The 19,086-nt window shown below is 42.1% G+C and overlaps 1 protein-coding gene across 4 annotated transcripts in view; it reads right to left on the bottom strand.

Annotated features, from left to right (window-relative positions):
- The window catches only part of LOC106571850 (dedicator of cytokinesis protein 3), a 111,609-nt gene that overhangs the window by 42,757 nt on the left and 49,766 nt on the right, over positions 1 to 19,086 (bottom strand). For all 4 annotated transcript variants that reach the window (XR_001321018.2, XR_006759220.1, XM_014145341.2 and 1 more), the window contains exons 27-29: positions 18,035 to 18,090; positions 15,385 to 15,481; positions 12,112 to 12,260 (exon numbers count right to left, since the gene is read on the bottom strand). Coding sequence is in view for 2 of the 4 variants with exons in the window: in XM_014145341.2 (XP_014000816.2) it covers positions 12,112 to 12,260; positions 15,385 to 15,481; positions 18,035 to 18,090 (302 nt within the window). In the remaining 2 variants the exon portion in view is untranslated. The remainder of the gene's footprint in view (positions 1 to 12,111; positions 12,261 to 15,384; positions 15,482 to 18,034; positions 18,091 to 19,086) is intronic.

Genomic DNA, 19,086 nt, shown 5'->3' with positions numbered 1-19,086 from the left:
CTAAAATCTAGGTATTTTATACCATTCACAGCCAATTCCCTGGAAAAGGATCTGACAGGCGGATGCTGACATTTACGTGTGCGCCATAACACTATCACACTCAGCCACCCTAGCATCCTCCAGTAGAGCTGGAGTGATGACTGAAAACACATGGAGTATTCTTACAACCATAGGGTTAAGACCGCCAAGTGGTCAGATCACACAACCACAGGTTACTCCACATCAGCTTGTGAATAAAAAAGCCGTTACCTCACTCATTCACATAAAAAGGTTTTCTAAAGGTTATCTGTAAAGACTGAATTCAGGCCTAAGCATGATGTCCACTAACGTCCACCCAAATCCATTTCACTAAGACTAGGGGAAAAGTCCAAGTTGATCCAACCGATCGCCTTTTCATCTAATGCTCTTCCTTTGATGATGAGGACGGAGCCCACAGATCTCTCTACAGGTGGCTACTGGAGTATGGAGCATGGCGCTGGCAACAATGATCTAGGATCCATTTCATTTCCCTTAGGGCCAACAACAGTGTGTATCATAAGTATTCACCCTCTGTTGTGATACCTAAATTAGGGTATGAAGCTACAAGCTTGGCACACCTGTATTTGGGGAGTTTCTCCCATTCTTCTCTGCAGATCCTCAAGCTCTGTCAGGTTGGATGGGGAGCGTTGCTGCACAGCTATTTTCAGTTCTCCAGAGATGTTCGATCAGGTTCAAGTCCGGGCTCTGGCTGGGCCATTCAAGGACATTCAGAGACTTGTCCCGAAGCCACTCCTGTATTGTCTTTTCCTATTGGAAGGTCAACCTTTGCCCCAGTCTGAGGTCCTGAGCACTCTGGAGCAGGTTTTCATCTAGGTACTTTGCTCCATTCATCTTTCCCTCGATATTGACTAGTCTCCCAGTACCTGCTGCTGAAAAACATTCCCATAGCATGAAGCTGCCACCACCATGCTTCACCGTAGGGATGGTGCCAGGTTTCCTTTAGACATGACACTTAGCATTCAGGCCAAAGAGTTCAATCTTGGTTTCATCAGACCAGAGAATCCTGTTTATCATGGTCTGACAGTCTTTAGGTGTCTTTCAGCAAACTCCAAACAGGCTGTCTTGTGCCTTTTACTGAGGAGTGGCTTCCGTCTGGCCACTCTACCATAAAGGCCTAATTGGTTGTGTGCTGCTGAGACAGTTGTCCTTCTGGAAGGTTCTCCCATCGCCACAGAGGAACTCTGGATCTCTGTCAGAGTGACCATCGGGTTCTTCGTCACCTCTCTGACCAAGGCCCTTCTCCCCCGTCTGCTCAGTTTGGCCAAGCAGCCAGCTCTAGGAAGAGTCTTGGAGGTTCCAAACTTATTCCATTTAAGAATGATGGAGGCCAGTGTGTTCTTGGGTACCTTCATTTCTGCAGAAATGTAATGGTACTCTTCCCAAGATCTGTGCCTCGACACAATCCTGTCTCGGAGCTCTACGGATAATTCCTTCAACCTCATAGCTTGGTTTTTGCTCTGACATGCACTGTCAACTGTGGGACCTTATATAGACAGGTGTGCACCTCTCCAAATAATGTCCAATCAATTGAATTTACCACAGGTGGACTCCAATCAAGTAGTAGAAACATCAAGGATGATCAATGGAAACAGGATGCACCTGTGCTCAATTTCGAGTCTCATAGCAAAGGGTCTGAATACTTATGTAAATAAGGTGTCTTTTTTGTTTTTAATACATTTGCTAACATTTCTAAAAACCTGTTTTCACTTTGTCATTATGGGGTATTGTGTGTAGATTGCTGAGGAAATCGTTTTATTGAATCAATTTCAGAATAAGGCTGTAACGTAACAAAATGTGGAAAAAGTCAAGGGTCTGAAAACTTTCCGAAGGCACTGTATAACATATATAAGGTCGCTTTGTCAAGTACTGAATTTCAAGCGCATATTCAACTACAAAGACCAGGGAGCTTTTCAAAAGCATCAAAGAAGGGCACTGATTGTTAGATGGGTAACGATAAATCAGACATTGAATATCTCTTTAAACTCAAGTTAATAATTATGCTGTGGGTGATGTTTTAAATCACCCAGACACAAAGATGCAGTCGTCCTTCTGAACTGAGCTGCAGGACAGGAAGGAAACTGCTCAGGTGGTAAAACAGCTACCGAGTTCAATTGCGGTTATGGGAAGGGAAAAATAAAAAATGGGGATATCGCAACATTGTAGTGACTCCACAATAATTACCTGAATGTTTTAAAGTGAAAAGAAAAATTCAAATATACAGAGCAAAAATACTCCAAAACATATATCAAGACACTAAAGTAATACTGCAAAAAAACACAGCAAAGGAATACACTTTTTGGCCTAAATGCGAAACCTTATGTTTGGTGCAAATCTAACACAACACATCACTGAGTACCTGCCTCCTTTTAAAAGCATGGAGGTGGCTGCATCATGGTATGGGTATGCTTAACATCGGCAAAGACGGGGGAGGTTTTCAGGATAAAAAGAAACGGGATGGAGCGAAGCACATGAAAAATCCTAGAGGAAAACCTGCTTCTTCTACTTTACAACATACCTTTCAGCTGGCCAAAAACAGGGCAAATACACATTGGAGTTGCTTACTAATGTAGATTTGTGGCCAAGTTACAGTTGACTTAAAATCTGCTTGAAAATCTATGACAATACTTGAAAATTGCTGTATAGCCACAATCCCCAACACCTTGACAGAGCTTGAAGATTTTATAACAAGGAAAATGGGTATGCAAAGCTGTAAGAGACTTACACAAGAAGCCTCACAGCTGTAATCGCTTCCAAAGGTGTTTCAAACACGTATACACTCAGGGGAGTGAATTCTTATCTAAATAAAATATAATCAAATTTTTTAGGTCACATACATTATCACAGGTGCAACGAAAAGCTTGTGTTTCTAGCTCCAACAGTGCAATAATACCCAGCAATAACAAACACAAATAAAGAAATTAAGAAGAATCAGAACGAGCAATGTCAGAGACCTGGAATAAATAAATAAATAAATAAATAAATAAATAAATAAATATATACACACTGCTCAAAAAAATAAAGGGAACACTTAAACAACACATCCTAGATCTGAATGAAAGAAATAATCTTATTAAATACTTTTTTCTTTACATAGTTGAATGTGCTGACAACAAAATCACACAAAAATAATCAATGAAAATCCAATTTATCAACCCATGGAGGTCTGGATTTGGAGTCACACTCAAAATTAAAGTGGAAAACCACACTACAGGCTGATCCAACTTTGATGTAATGTCCTTAAAACAAGTCAAAATGAGGCTCAGTAGTGTGTGTGACCTCCACGTGCCTGTATGACCTCCCTACAACGCCTGGGCATGCTCCTGATGAGGTGGCGGATGGTCTCCTGAGGGATCTCCTCCCAGACCTGGACTAAAGCATCCGCTAACTCCTGGACAGTCTGTGGTGCAACGTGGCGTTGGTGGATGGAGCGAGACATGATGTCCCAGATGTGCTCAATTGGATTCAGGTCTGGGGAACGGGCGGGCCAGTCCATAGCATCAATGCCTTCCTCTTGCAGGAACTGCTGACACACTCCAGCCACATGAGGTCTAGCATTGTCTTGCATTAGGAGGAACCCAGGGCCAACCGCACCAGCATATGGTCTCACAAGGGGTCTGAGGATCTCATCTCGGTACCTAATGGCAGTCAGGCTACCTCTGGCGAGCACATGGAGGGCTGTACGGCCCCCCAAAGAAATGCCACCCCACACCATGACTGACCCACCGCCAAACCGGTCATGCTGGAGGATGTTGCAGGCAGCAGAACGTTCTCCACGGCGTCTCCAGACTCTGTCACGTCTGTCACGTGCTTAGTGTGAACCTGCTTTCATCTGTGAAGAGCACAGGGCGCCAGTGGCGAATTTGCCAATCTTGGTGTTCTCTGACAAATGCCAAACGTCCTGCACGGTGTTGGGCTGTAAGCACAACCCCCACCTGTGGACGTCGGGCCCTCATACCACCCTCATGGAGTCTGTTTCTGACCGTTTGAGCAGACACATGCACATTTGTGGCCTGCTGGAGGTCATTTTGCAGGGCTCTGGCAGTGCTCCTCCTGCTCCTCCTTGCACAAAGGCGGAGGTAGCGGTCCTGCTGCTGGGTTGTTGCCCTCCTACGGCCTCCTCCACGTCTCCTGATGTACTGGCCTGTCTCCTGGTAGCACCTCCATGCTCTGGACACTACGCTGACAGACACAGCAAACCTTCTTGCCACAGCTCGCATTGATGTGCCATCCTGGATGAGCTGCATTACCTGAGCCACTTGTGTGGGTTGTAGACTCCGTCTCATGCTACCACTAGAGTGAAAGCACCGCCAGCATTCAAAAGTGACCAAAACATCAGCCAGGAAGCATAGGAACTGAGAAGTGGTCTGTGGTCACCACCTGCTGAACCACTCCTTTATTGGGGGTGTCTTGCTTATTGCCTATAATTTCCACCTGTTGTCTATTCCATTTGCACAACAGCATGTGAAATGTATTGTCAATCAGTGTTGCTTCCTAAGTGGACAGTTTGATTTCACAGAAGTGTGATTGACTTGGAGTTACATTGTGTTGTTTAAGTGTTCCCTTTATTTTTTTGAGCAGTATATATATATATATATATATATATATATATATATATATATATATATATATATATAAATATATATATATATATATATATAAATAACACTACCAGTCAAAAGTTGACACATCTACTCATTCAAGGGTTTTTCTTTATTTTTACAATTTTCTACATTGTACAATAATAGTGAAGACATCAAAACTATGAAATAACACATTGAATCATGTAGTAACCAAAACAAATCAAAATATATTTTTGATTCTTCAAAGTAGCCACCCTTTGCCTTGACAGCTTTGGACACTCATGGCATTCTCTCAACCAGCTGTATGTGGTAGTCACCTGAAATGCATTTCAATAAACAGGTGTGCCTTGTCAAAAGTTCATTTGTGGAGTTTCTTTCCTTCTTAATGCGTTTGAGCCAATCAGTTGTGTTGCAACAAGGTAGGGGTGGTATACAGAAGATAACCCTATTTGGTAAAAGACCAAGTCCATATTATGGCAAGAACAGCTCAAATAAACAAAGAGAAATGATGGTCCATCATTACTTTAAGACATGAAGGTCAGTCAATCCGTAAAATTTCAAGAACTTTGAAAGTTTATTCAAGTACAGTTGCAAAAACCATCAAGCGCTATGATGAAACTGGCTCTCATGAGGAAAGGAAGACCCAGTTACTTATGCTGCAGAGAATAAGTTCATTAGAGTTACCAGCCTCAGAAATTGCAGCCCAAATAAATGCTTCAGAGTTCAAGCAACAGACACATCTCAACATGAACTGTTCATAGGAGACTGCGTGAATCAGGCCTTCACGCTTGCATTTCTGCAAAGAAACCACTACTAAAGGACACCAATAAGAAGAATAGACTTGCGTGGGCCAAGAAAAATGAGCAATGGACATAAGACCGGTGGAAATCTGTCCTTTGGACAATGACCCTTACACACATCCAGGCTGGAGTGCTGCATCAGATGACCTGGCTTCCACAACCACCCGACCTCAACCCAACTGAGATGGTTTGCGATGAGTTGGAACGCAGTGTTAAGGAAAAGCAGCCAACAAGTGCAAAGCGTATGTGGGAACTCCTAAAAGACTGTTGGAAAAGCATTCCAGATGAAGATGGTTGAGAGAATGCCAAGAGTGTGCAAAGCTGTCATCAAGGCAAAGGATGGCTACTATGAAGAATTTAAAATATATTTTGATTTGTTTAAACACTTTTTTGGTTACTACATGATTCCATGTGTTATTTAATAGTTTTGATGTCTTCAGCATTATTTTACAATGTAGAAAATAGTAAAAATAAAGAAAAACCCTTGAATGAGAACAGTGCCTTGCAAAAGCGTTCATCCCCCTTAGCGTTTTTCCTAATTTGTTGCAATACAACCTGTAATTTAAATGGATTTTTATTTGGATTTCATGTAATGGACATACGCAAAATAGACATAATTGGTTAAGTGAAATGGGAAAAAAATGACACGTTTCGAAAAAGTAAAAAAAAATAAGAAAAGCAAAGTGGTGCGTGCATATGTGTTTACCCCCTTTGCTATGAAGCCCCTAAATAAGATCTGGTGCAACCAATTACCTTCAGAAGTCACATAATTAGTTCAATAAAGTCCACCTGTGTGCAATCTAAGTGTCACATGATCTCAGTATATATACACACACCTGCTCTGAAAGGCCCCAGAGTCTGCAACACCACTAAGCAAGGGGCACCACCAAGCAAGATGCATCATGAAGACCAATGAGCTCTCCAAACAGGTCAGGGACAAAGTTGTGGAGAAGTACAGATCATGGTTGGGTTATAAAAAAATATCTGAAACTGATATCCCACAGTGCACCATTAAATCCATTATTAAAAAAATTGAAAGAATATGGCACCCCAACAAACCTGCCAAGAGAGGGTCGCCTACCAAAACTCACAGACCAGGCAAGGAGGGCATTAATCAGAGAGGCAACAAAAGAGTCCCAAGATAACCCTGAAGGAGCTGCAAATGTCAAAAGTGGAGATTGGAGTATCTGTCCATAGGACCACTTTAAGCCGTACACGCCACAGAGCTGGGCTTTACGGAAGTGGCCAGAAAAAAGCCATTGTTTAAAGAAAAAAAATAAGCAAACACGTTTGGTGTTCGCCAAAAGTCATGTGGGAGACTCCCCAAACATATGGAAGAAGGTACTCTGGTCAGATGAGACTAAAAATCTGCTTTTTGGCCATCAAGGAAAATGCTGTCTGGCACAAACCCAACACTTCATCACCCCAAGAACACCATCTCCACAGTGAAACATGGTGGTGGCATCATCATGCGGTGAGGATGTTTTTCATCGGCAGGGAATGGGAAACTGGTCAGAACGTAAGGCATGATGGATGGCGCTAAATACAGGGAAATTCTTGAGGGAAACATGTTTCAGTCTTCAGAGATTTGAGACTGGGACGGAGGTTCACCAGCAGGACAATGACCCTAAGAATGCTGTACACTTGAAGAACAGGCAAAAAATCCAGTGGTAGATGTGCCAACCTTATAGCGACATACCCCAAGAGACTTGCAGCTGTAATTGCTGCAAAAGGTGGCTCTACAAAGTATTGACTTTGGAGGGGTGAATAGTTATGCACGCTCAAGTTCTCAGTTTTTTTTCTTCTCAACTTGTCTAAAGAAGGACAGTTTTATTGCTTCTTTAAATCAGCACAACAGTTTTCAGCTGTGCTAACAGAATGGCAAAAGGGTTTTCTAATGATCAATTAGCCTTTTAAAATGATAAACTTGGATTAGCTAACACAACGAGGCCTCTGTACGCCTATATAGATAATTCATTAAACATCAGCCGTTTCCATCTACAATAGTAATTTACAACATCAACAATGCCTACACTGTATTTCTGATTAATTTGATGTTATTTTAACGGATTTTTTTTTCTTCCTTTTCTTTCAAAAACAAGGAAATGTCTATGTGACCCCAAACTTTTGAACGGTAGTGTGTGTGTGATATATATATAAATAATAAATACACACTATATTGTATATAAATATACAGTGCCTTCACCCCTTTACATTTTCCACATTTTGTTGTGGTACAACCCTTAACTCAGTTGTCTGAGACGAAGAAGGAAACCGCTCAGAGATTTCTCCATGAGGCCAATCGTGACTAAAACAGTTACAGAGTTTAACGGCTGTGATAAGAGAAAACTGAGGATGGATCAACAACATTGCAGTTAGTCCACAATACTAACATAAATGACAGTGAAAAGAAGGACGCCTGTATAGAATTAAAATATTCCAAAACAAGCATCCTGTTTGCAATAAGGCACTAAAGTAAAACTGCAAAAAATGTGGCAAAGAAATTCACTTTATGTCCTGAATACAAATCATTATGTTTGGGGCAAATCCAACACAACACCTCCCTGAGTACCCCTCATATTTTCAAGCATAGTGGTGGCCGCATCATTTTATGGGTATGCTTGTGATCGTCAAGGACTAGGGAGTTTTTTTTAGGATAAATAGAAATGTAAGAGAGCTAAGCACAGGCAAAATCCTAGAGGAAAACCTGGTTCAGTCTGCTTTCCAATAGACACTGGAAGACAAATTCACCGTTTAGCAGGACAATAACCTAAAACACAAGGCCAAATATACACTGGAGTGCCTTACCAAGATGACATTGAATGTCCCGGAGTGGCCTAGTTACGGTTTTTACTGAAATGGGCTTGAAAATCTATGGCAAGACTTGAAAATGGATGTCTAGCAATGATCAACAACCAACTTGGCAGAGCTGGATGAATCTTTAACAAGTAATATGCAAATATTGTACAATTCAGGTGTGCAAAGCTCTTAGAGGCATACCCAGAAAGACTCACAGCTGTTATCGCTGCCAAAGGTGATTCTAACATGTATTGATTCAAGGGTGTGAATACTAATTGAAATGAGATATCTGTATTTCATTTTCAATTCAATAAATGTGCTAAAACAAAAACATGTTTTCACTTTGTCATTATGGGATATTGTGTGTAAATGGGTGAGGAAAAACAATTTAATACATGTTTTATTATTAAGGCTGTAACACAACAAAATGTTGAATAAGTCAAGGGGTATGAATACTTCAGCCACACAGTAAGTCAAAAGTTTGGACACACCTACTCATGCAAGGGTTTTTCTTTATTTTTACTATTTTCTATATTGTAGAATAATAGTAAAAACATCAGAACTATGAAATAACACATATGGAATCATGTAGTGACCAAAAAAAGTGTTAAATCAAAATATATTTTAGATTCTTTAAAGTAGCCACCTGTTGCCCTGATGACAGCTTTGCACACTCTTGGCATTCTCTCAACCAGCTTTACCTCGAATGCTTGAAGGAGTTCCCACATACACTGAGCACTTGTTGGCTGCTTTTCCTTCACTCTGCGGTACAACTCATCCCAAACCATCTCAATTGGGTTGAGGTCGTGTGATTGTGGAGGCCAGATAATCTGATGAAGCACTCCATCACCTCTCCTTCTTGGTCAAATAGTCCTTACACAGCCTGGAGGTGTGTTGGGTCATTGTCCAAAGGACAGATTTCCACCGGTCTAATGTCCACTGCTCGTGTTTCGTGGCCCAAGCAAGTCTTATTGGTGTCCTTTCGTAGTGGTTTCTTTGCAGCAATTCAACCATGAAGGCCTGATACACGCAGTCTCCTCTGAACAGTTGATGTTGAGATGTGTCTGTTACTTGAACTCTGTGAAGCACTTATTTGGGCTGCAATCTGAGGTGCAGTTATCTCTAATGAACGCATCCTCTGCAGCAGAGGTAACTCTGGGTCTTCCTTTCTTGTGGCGGTCCTCAAGAGAGCCAGTTCAAGATGATAGCGGGATGAACAGGCCATGGCTCAGGTGGCTGAGGTCCTTGATGATGTTCTTGGCCTTCCTGTGACACTGGGTGCTGTAGATGTGCTGTAGGGCAGGCAGTGTGCCCCCGGTGATGCGTTAGACTGACGTTAGACTCCACCCTCTGGAGAGCCCTGCGGTTGCAGACGGTGCAGCCCGACAGGATGCTCTCTATGATGCATCTGTAGAAGTTTGTGAGGGTCTTAGGGGCCAAGACAAATTTCTCCAGCCTCCTGAGGTTGAAGAGGCACTGGTGCACCTTCATCACCATGCTGTCTGTGTGAAGGGACCAATTCAGGTTGTCAGTGATATCCACGTAGATGAACTTGGAGCTTTTGACTCTCTCCACTGCGGCCCCATCAATGTGGATTGGGGCGTGTTTTCTGCCCTCTCCTGTAGTCCACGATCAGCTCCTTCATTTTGTTGACGTTGAGGAAGTGGTTATTTTCCTGGCACCACTCCACCAGGGCTCTCACCTCCTCCTTGTAGGCTGTCTGATCGTTGTTGGTAATCATGCCTACCACGGTTGTGTTGTCAGCAACCTTTATGATTGAGTTGGAGACATGGGTGGCAATGCAGTCATGGGTGAACAGGAAGTACGGGAGGGGGCTGAGCACGCACCCCTATGGTGCCCCCGTGTTGAGGATCAGCATGGCAGAGTGGTTGTTGCCTACCTTCATCACTTGGGGTCGTCCCATCAGGAAGTCCAGGACCCAGTTGCACACAGAGGGTTTCAGTCCCAGGGCCCTGAGCTCAGTGATGAGCTTGGGAGGGCACTATGTTGTTGAAGGCTGAGCTGTAGTCGATTAACAACATTCTTACATAGGTATCTCTCTTCTCCAGGTTGGATAGGGCAGTGTGCAGTGCAATGGCAATTGCTTTATCCGTGGATCTGTTGGGGCGATATGCAAATTGTAGTGGGTCTAGGGTGTCGGGTAAGGTGGAGGTGATATAGTCCTTAACTAGCCTCTCAAAGCACTTCATGATCGTTGTTCTGCCCCTGAACAAGGCAGTTAACCCACTGTTCCTAGGCCGTCATTGTAAATAAGAATTTGTTCTTAACTAACTTGCCTAGTTAAATAAAGGTAAAATTAAAAAAATTAAAATGACAGGAGTGCTACGCGACAATAGTAATTTAGTTCAGTTACCTTCAATTTCTTGGGTACAGGAACAATGGTTGACATCTTGAAGCAAGTGGGGACAACAGATGGTGATATGGAGAGATTGAATATTTCTTTAAAAACTCCAGCCAGCTTGTCTGCACTTGCTCTGAGAAGACATCTGGGCCGGTGGCCTTGCGAGGTTTAACACCCTTAAATCACTTACTCACGGAGAATGATGGAGAATGAGAGCACACAGTCCTTGAAGCAGGCGAAGGTGTTTAGCTAGTCCGGGAACGAGGTGTCGGTGTCCGCAACGTGGCTGGCTTTCCCTTTATAATCTGTGATTGTCTGGAGTCCCTGCCACATACGCTGAGTGTACAAAACATTAAAGATACCTGCTCTTTCCATAACAGACTGACCAGGTGAATCCTGGTGACAGCTATGATCCCTTATTGATGTGACTTGTTAAATACACTCCAATCAGTGTAGATGAAGGGGAGGAGACAGGTTAAAGAAGGATTTTTAAGCCTTGTGACAATTGAGACATTGATTGTGTTTGTGTGCCATTCAGAGGGTGAATGGGCAAGACAAAATATTTAAGTGCCTTTGAATGGGGTATGGTAGTAGGTTGCCAGGCACACCAGTTTGTGTCAAGAACTGCAACACTGCTCGGTTTTTCACACTCAACAGTTTCCCATGTGTGTCTAGAATGGTCTACCACCCAAAAATCCAGCCAACTTGGAAATCCAGCCAACTTGACACCTGTGAGAAGCATTGGAGTCAACATGGGCCAGCATCCCTGTGAAATGCTTTCGACACTTTGCATAGTCCATGCACAGCCGAATTGAGGCTGTTCTGAGGGCAAAAGGGGGGTGTATGACTCAATATTAGGAAGGTGTCCTTAATGTTTTGTACATTCAGTGCAAGTCCCGTTTTGCCTCTGATTGCATTATGGAGGTCGTAGCTGGTCTGTTTGTACACGTCCATGTTCCCAGTCACATTGCCATGGTTAAATGTGGTAATTTGGGCTTTCATTTTTGCATGAATGCTGCCATCTATCCAAGTTTTTTGGTTTGGTAAGTATCTAATCGTCACAGTGGGAACAACATCCTCTATGCCCTTCCCGAGTCAGTGTATACATCGATACTATTCTCAGAGGCAACCCGGAATATTTCCCAGTCCGCGTGATCAAAATAATCTTGAAGCATAGATTCCGATTGGTCAGATTAACGTTGAACAATCCTTACCACGGGAGGTGTATTCTGCCTATAGGTGGTGAGGAGCAGAACGGAGGCGGGATCTGATTTGACAAAGGGAGAGCGAGGGAGGGCCTTGTAATCAAGGTATATTAGTAATACATTTTTTTAACAAATCCAAGGTGGGTGAATACTTATGATACCCACTGTATAGATTATCTAGGAATCGCTTTGTATAAACAAATCTGCTATATGACCGTGTCAATACATTACATCTACATTATGTTCTGTAGCATGATACAGTATTACAAATGCACACACAAACATGATATGGGCCCTGGCCCATGCGCTACACTACATCAACTCACTCGTTGCCCCAGTCCAGGCGCACGGTTATGTGGCGTTTGATCTCTCTGGTCTGGTCCTGGGCCAGGTGACCTTGGATGAGCTGCCGACGCAGGTCAAAGAGCTCATTCATCACATGACGCAGCTTGTGGAACAGGTCCACCTTGTGCTTCTGTGGGGATCACACACACAACAATATGATCAAAACATACATGTAACATTACACATTGGCTCTTGGACATTCCCACAATACAGTATGTCTATATTGGTCTGGACTCTGACGTTTCTATGTTAGTATCTCCATTCTTATGAGCGTTCCCTGGTCTGCTATGGAAGTAACAGCAACTCCAGCTCCAGGCACCCTCATGATTCAATCCATGGTTTTAAATAGACTTCCATTATGAAACACACAACTAAGCAACTAGCTGCTGTTAGATTGCAAGTGTTCCTCCTGACAGTAGTAGAAGGTCAGGGTTATGAGACTGTAATGAGTGTTAATGAAACACACTAACATGGCTGTGTCATGAAATAATTATGCAGGAATTATACAGCTATAAAGGAAAATGGGCATTCAGTGAAACCTGTTTCTCTGTTAACAAACAACCAACAAGGGTCTTTCTTTTCTACTGGAGGCTACATAGTTACCACATGAGTTCCACTGATAGAGCTAAAGTACCAGCACAATTAATTATACAAATACAAATATAATGTCCTACTCAGTCCTTACAGGGTTTCATCAGCAAAAGTAGTTTCTCCATGATCAAGGACAGCACTTTTAATTGAAGCATTTTATATTCCTCCCATTGGCCTGACAAGCCCACACTACCTCCCAGGTTTGTTGATATAAGTGCAAAGTTTAACCGCATCTACAACGTTCATGTACATTTAATGAGGGTAAAAATGTCATGTTTTCAACCTGCTGGTGGCTGTAGGAAAACAACGATTTTAGTCAGAGCTGATTAGGCCTCTCGGTCGGCTGTTCTGTGAGGCCTAATTATGTACATTACAACAGATACACACTAATTCAAAGGCCATCGCTCCCTGAGGTACCACCATGCATTCTAATTGCAATATGCCTTGAGCGCAAAACATTAAAGGAAAACAAATAAAATGTAAACATCAGGCCCAGGGGTGTCAAACATATGGCGTGGGGGCCAGATCTGACCCGCGAGGGGGTCTAATCCGGCCCACGAGCTATAAATAATATTCCAAGAATATATATACTTGCAAATTACTAAAATCAAATACAAACTGTGTAGAAATGATAATGGACCTACATTATTACAGTTTCTTCACTGTGTCCAGCTCACTAATAATCACTGAAATGAAAGCTAGAAAGTCAAGGAGCATAAAAATTCCAAGAACGATGGATAGATGACAAATAAATAAATAAATACATAAAATATATATATATAAATAAATACATAAAATATATATATAAATAAATACATAAAATATATATATAAATAAATACATTAAATTCATAAAATATATATATAAATAAATACATTAAATTCATAAAATATATATATAAATAAATACATTAAATTCATAAAATATATATATATATATATATATATATATATATATATATATACACACACACATTTTCAGTGCAGCCCTACGGACCTGGAAGAATGAATGCGACCCCCGGGGCAAAATAAGTTTGACACCCCTGATTTAACATTTGACATTTTAGTCATTTAGCAGACGCTCTTATCCAGAGCGACTTACAGTAATGAATGCATACATTTCATACATTTCCCCCCCGTACTGCATGTGCAGTGCAGTCTTCCATCACATGTACAGCTGATTCTCAAGATCTGGTACACTAATGAAATGCTATTGAGCCCAAACTACTACACTGTCTGAGCCAAGGACTACATGCTTTCTGGTAAATTTTGATTACAGTACTGTGTGGGGTGAATATATTTTATAGGACATACATGATTTTTTGTTAACTAGTAAATAGTAGCCTACAGCAAAGTGTGTTTAAATCATTTCTAACTTGTTAACAATTTCTGCTAGTTAGTTTTTGCTACCATGTGGGTTTTACTGAGGAGTGTTAATTCACCTGTTTCCATACACGTTTCATTTTAAAACATTTATCTTAACAAAGGAGTTGTTTAATCTAACTGCTTAACTATTTATCTGTACATGAAATAGTTTTTTTGTTTTTTTTTACTCATTTTCTCCCCTAATCTTTACAGGAAAATGCCACGGGCACTACCTGATGTGTGGAGACATTTCACTGCAGCTAATCTAGAAGGAAAATTTAGCCAATGATACATCCTGTTTTTATGGATGGTAACCGTGGTGACTGGCTACACTGGCTACCACACAGGGGGGGCAGAGTGAGCGCCCGAAATGAGCAGTGTTAAATCAGTGGTTCGAATTTGTTGTGCTTGACAGTAAGTTACATCACCACAGTCCTGCCCTAGGCTCCTTGGCTGCTCTGAGCATGAGCAGTCCTCAGTGATAGGTTATGTAAAAAGTCGCTGCCAGCCAAGCTCGACAAAATCTCCCTCCCTCTGCTCAGGTCAAACCTCAGCTACGTATATCCTCCTGCCCCCTCCACACTTAGCAAGATTGGGGTTTATTTAGGTCTCCATAAACATTTATACAGTGGGAGGGTGATGATGATAATGCTGCTGGCTGAATGTACAATACTGTATTGAGTTGTAAGGTGACTGTATAATAGCCCATAACATAAACATTATCCTGGGCCAGATCTGTGTTCCTTAGCTATCTCCTCTGACAATCATTGTCATGAATGGCATGCCAATGATAGAAGAGTTGGCTACAGCACAGAGAGATCTGGGACCAGGTTAGGCAAAGAAGCATAGTAATGGCAGAATTACATTCTGTGAAATTGCCTATGATAGCTATCTACTACGACATTATTTATAGACAATTACTATTTTGGGATTTACATAGGCAGGATAAGATGATGAAGAGTGGAATTACAGCCTATATGACATGCTATGGGGAATCATGGGAAGGGGATGTATATACAGCATGTTCAACCCCAATGGTTTTTGCTATCCCCAGTCTTTTGCAAATAGACATGTTTTTTTCAGCTATTGAATGAGGTGAACACTGCATACTGCAGGTAAAAATGTATATCTCATCAAATCTTTTGAGCCAAGTATGTAAAGCAGGGGTGGGTGCAGCTCCTTTCCTCTTTCCCTTTCTGATCAACCACTCTTCTAACCCTGTACGTTGCATTTAAATGGAGTCAGTGTTTTCTCAAAGCTAGACAGAGGTTTCCCAGTGAGAAGTGAGGCGATACCGACCACGTAGAGTTGCTTCCACAGCATGCCCCATTCCTGCAGGGTGGAGGTGGTCTCAGTGATAATAGGGTCTTCCAGAGGCACCACCGTCTCACACAGCCTAGGGTGAGACACACACACAGTTATAGAAACAGAGTTAGACACTTGAAAACCTAAAGATTAGACAGAGACAGACATATCTGCCTACAGTACAAATAGAGAAAAACCCTCTCACAAATGAACAAACCAACACACACACTTAGATCACTGCCATGTGCTGGCACTGTAATGACATAACTCTTTCATGATGAAAAACTACATTTCACTAAATTGTGAAATTAGGATTATAAAGGATCACTAGAGCAAAACCACAATAGACAATTTATATTTCAGAGTGCCAACCATGAGACTAAATGAAAGACAAGAGAAAGACCTTAAGCAGGAGAAAAGGAGAAGATAGCCAGGTTATGTTGTGAAATGTGGTTCTCTGCACTCTGGCTTTGGATTCCATAATGTTCTACTATGTATTGCCTACATTAAAAGACCAAAATTGTGTCAAGCATTAATTTGTTCTGTAGAAAATGTGTCTAGTTAAAAACATAAGACAGTCCATCCATTACATAACAAGTCAGAATGATACTCTATAGCTCTGATGCACTGGGAGAACCTGTTGGTGTTTTCATATCATTAACCAGACTAAACTGCAATGCACATTTCCCAAGTTCAACCCTTTGAACGGCGAAGTGTAATAATGACAATTTCCAAGTCTGCACCTTTAATTGTTTTAAAAGCAAACGAGAGCTCTCTGAATGTGTGTTATAAGTGCACTGGAGGGTGGTGATATAACACTATGAACTATCCTCTCAGTCCACACTGTCACTGATCCCTGCCTGCAGATCTAATCTCCATCAACACTGGCTGATAAAGAGCTTGCCTGCCTCTGTCTTTGCACTGCCCTCTCTCTGCTTCCACTGCCATGAACAGCTTTTGTGCCTTAAACAGCAGCACAACAACTCGGATGACCACTGGTGTCGTGTGTGTCCGTGGGAGAGTAGTGTGTGTGTGTGTGTGTGTGTGTGTGTGTGTGTGTGCATGCTTCACTGGCAGAGCAGAACTAATGCTGTTTAATTACAGATCCTCACAGATCAGTGATGAGGGATATGAGGCAACAGAAATGCGTGGGACATGCACACACCACCCCATTGTTGATTACTAAACCTTACCCAATGGCAGCTCTACAATATGTTGTGGAAAAGATAGAGCTTCCTTTGGCTTCCATTAACCAGTGATTCTCCACCTTATATCTGAAACTATTGGCACCCTTGATAAAGCTGAGCAAAAAAGACTGTATAAAATAAATACAAATACTGAGCTGTTGTATGCAACATAAAAAAAGGGAAATTATATTATACAATTTCTCAGAGGAAGGCTGTTTTTTTTTTTTTTTATCTCGAAAAGATAAGGGGTCAATACTATTGGCACCCATGTTTTCAATACTCCAGCATCCTCCCCTTGCGAGGATAACGACACCACGCCTTTTCCCAAAAATATTTCTGAGTTTGGAGAACACATTGGGAGGGATCTTAGACCATTCCTCCATACAGAATCTATCCAGATCCTTGATACCCTTCGTCTGTACTTATGGACTGCCCCCTTCTATTGAAACCACAGGTTTTCAACAGGGTTTAAGTCCAGAGACTGAGATAGCCATTGCAAAATGTTGATTTTGTGGTCAATTAACAATTGTTTTGTAAATTCTGATGTGGGCTTGGGGTTATTGTCTTGCTGGAAGATATATTTGTGAGCAGAGGACCAGTTCCAGTCCAAGTGCCAATACCATTTAGCAAACGGCATCATGAACTTCACCAAGTACCAGAACATTTTAGCCAAAAACCTGGTTGCCTCTGCCAGGAGGCTGAAACTTGGCCGCAAGTGGATCTTCCAGCAAGACTATAACAATAACCCAAGCACACATCAAAATCCAGAAATAAATTGTTAAAAATCAACATTTTGCAATGGCCATCTCAGTCTCCGGACTTAAAGTAGTCCCGTGTGGCTCAGTTGGTAGAGCATGGTGTTTGCAACGCCAGGGTTGTGGGTTCGATTCCCACGGGGGACCAGTACGAAAAGAAAAAAAATATATATATAAATAAGATGTATGAAATGTATGCATTCACTACTGTAAGTAGCTCTGGATAAGAGCGTCTGCTAAATGACTAAAATGTAAATGTAAACCCCATCGAAAACCTGTTATTTGAATTTAAGAGGGCAGTCCATAAGCTCAGACGAAGGATAACAAGGATCTGGATAGATTCTGTATGGAGGAATGGTCTAAGATCCCTCCCAATGTGTTCTCCAATCTCATAAAACATTTTAGAAAAAAGGCTCAGCGTCATTATCCTCGCAAGGGGAGGGTGCTGGAGTATTGAACAGAGGGGTGCCAATAACTTTGACCCTTATCTTTTTTTTAGATTCAACAAAATCTCTTTCTCTGAGTAATTGTAGTAAAATAATATAATTTCCCCATTGTTTCTGCATACAATATAGCTCAGTATTTGTATTATTCACTTGATATAGTAGTTTTTGCTCATCATTATCAAGGGTGCCAATCATTTCAAACCTGAATGTATCTCTGACAAACAGGGCTCATGTGATTTAACAGAAAGAGACTCACCCTCTGTTGGTGACTGTGGATTTCTTCAGGTGGACATAGTTGGTTGGGAATATACCCTGATGGATGGAAAGGGCAGAAGTGTAATACAGAAATGTAGCAAGGTGCTGCAACTGAAGACCATAGTCCTGTGCTCTACATGCATGTAAACAGTATGTCACACATGTTGCATGTGTGTTCCTGTGTTGTACATGATATGCATTGGTCAACTGTAATGTGGAGCAGTAGTTAGAGGAGCGGAGTACTTGACAGAGAAAAACTACTGTAGCAACAAGCTACTCTTAGATTGTGGCTATTTTAATACTGCTCTAACTCTGACACACACACACAAACTGAATATGCAGCAGCTCAACCCCAATCGTCGCTTAGCTGGGAAGGGCATGAGACAGAACAGTGCCAACTGCCACCCTTGCAGTTCCTCTCTCTGGCTCTAATCTGCCAGATGTGATGAATTGGGCACAGTGAGCACAGTTAATTGTGGCGGCTCGGGGAGAGTATGAGGGCAAGTGAGGGAGCGTGGGAGGAAGAGTACATAAAAATGGAGGCGTATTGGTGGGGGACTGTAACTAGCTGATGAGAGTAGTGAGAGCAGAATGGGCATTAGCATCCCATAAGACCTCTAGCTATCTGCCAGGATTGTGAGGAGTTTTAGTGTGTCTTTCTGGAACAGTATGTTATCTGACAACTAATTCTGACTGACCTTTAATTTCAGCTCGACTAAAAAGAATGATGAGACAGCAGAGGTATTGTCTATCACTGTCATGACATTGAAGAGGAGTAAACCACATACAGATCTGGGACCAGGGCCAGGCTAAGGTATCACAGGTTCTTCACTGGGTTCACAGCTTATTAAGATACTGACTGAGTGAGGCCTCCCGAGTGACACAGTGGTCTAAGGCACTGCATCGCAGTGCTGGAGGCGTCACTACAGACCCGGGTTTGATCCCGGGCTGTATCACAACCGGCCGTGATCGGGAGTCCCATAGGGTGGCGCACGATTGGCCCAGCGTCGTCCGGATGAGGGGAGGGTTGGGGGGGCTTTACTTGGCTCATTG

The sequence above is a fragment of the Salmo salar genome, chromosome ssa15 (genome assembly GCF_905237065.1).
Source record: "Salmo salar chromosome ssa15, Ssal_v3.1, whole genome shotgun sequence".
NCBI classification, from domain to species: Eukaryota; Metazoa; Chordata; class Actinopteri; order Salmoniformes; family Salmonidae; genus Salmo; species Salmo salar.
The sequence above is the reverse complement of the archived record's forward strand: the minus strand, read 5'-3'. Positions and strand labels throughout refer to the sequence as shown.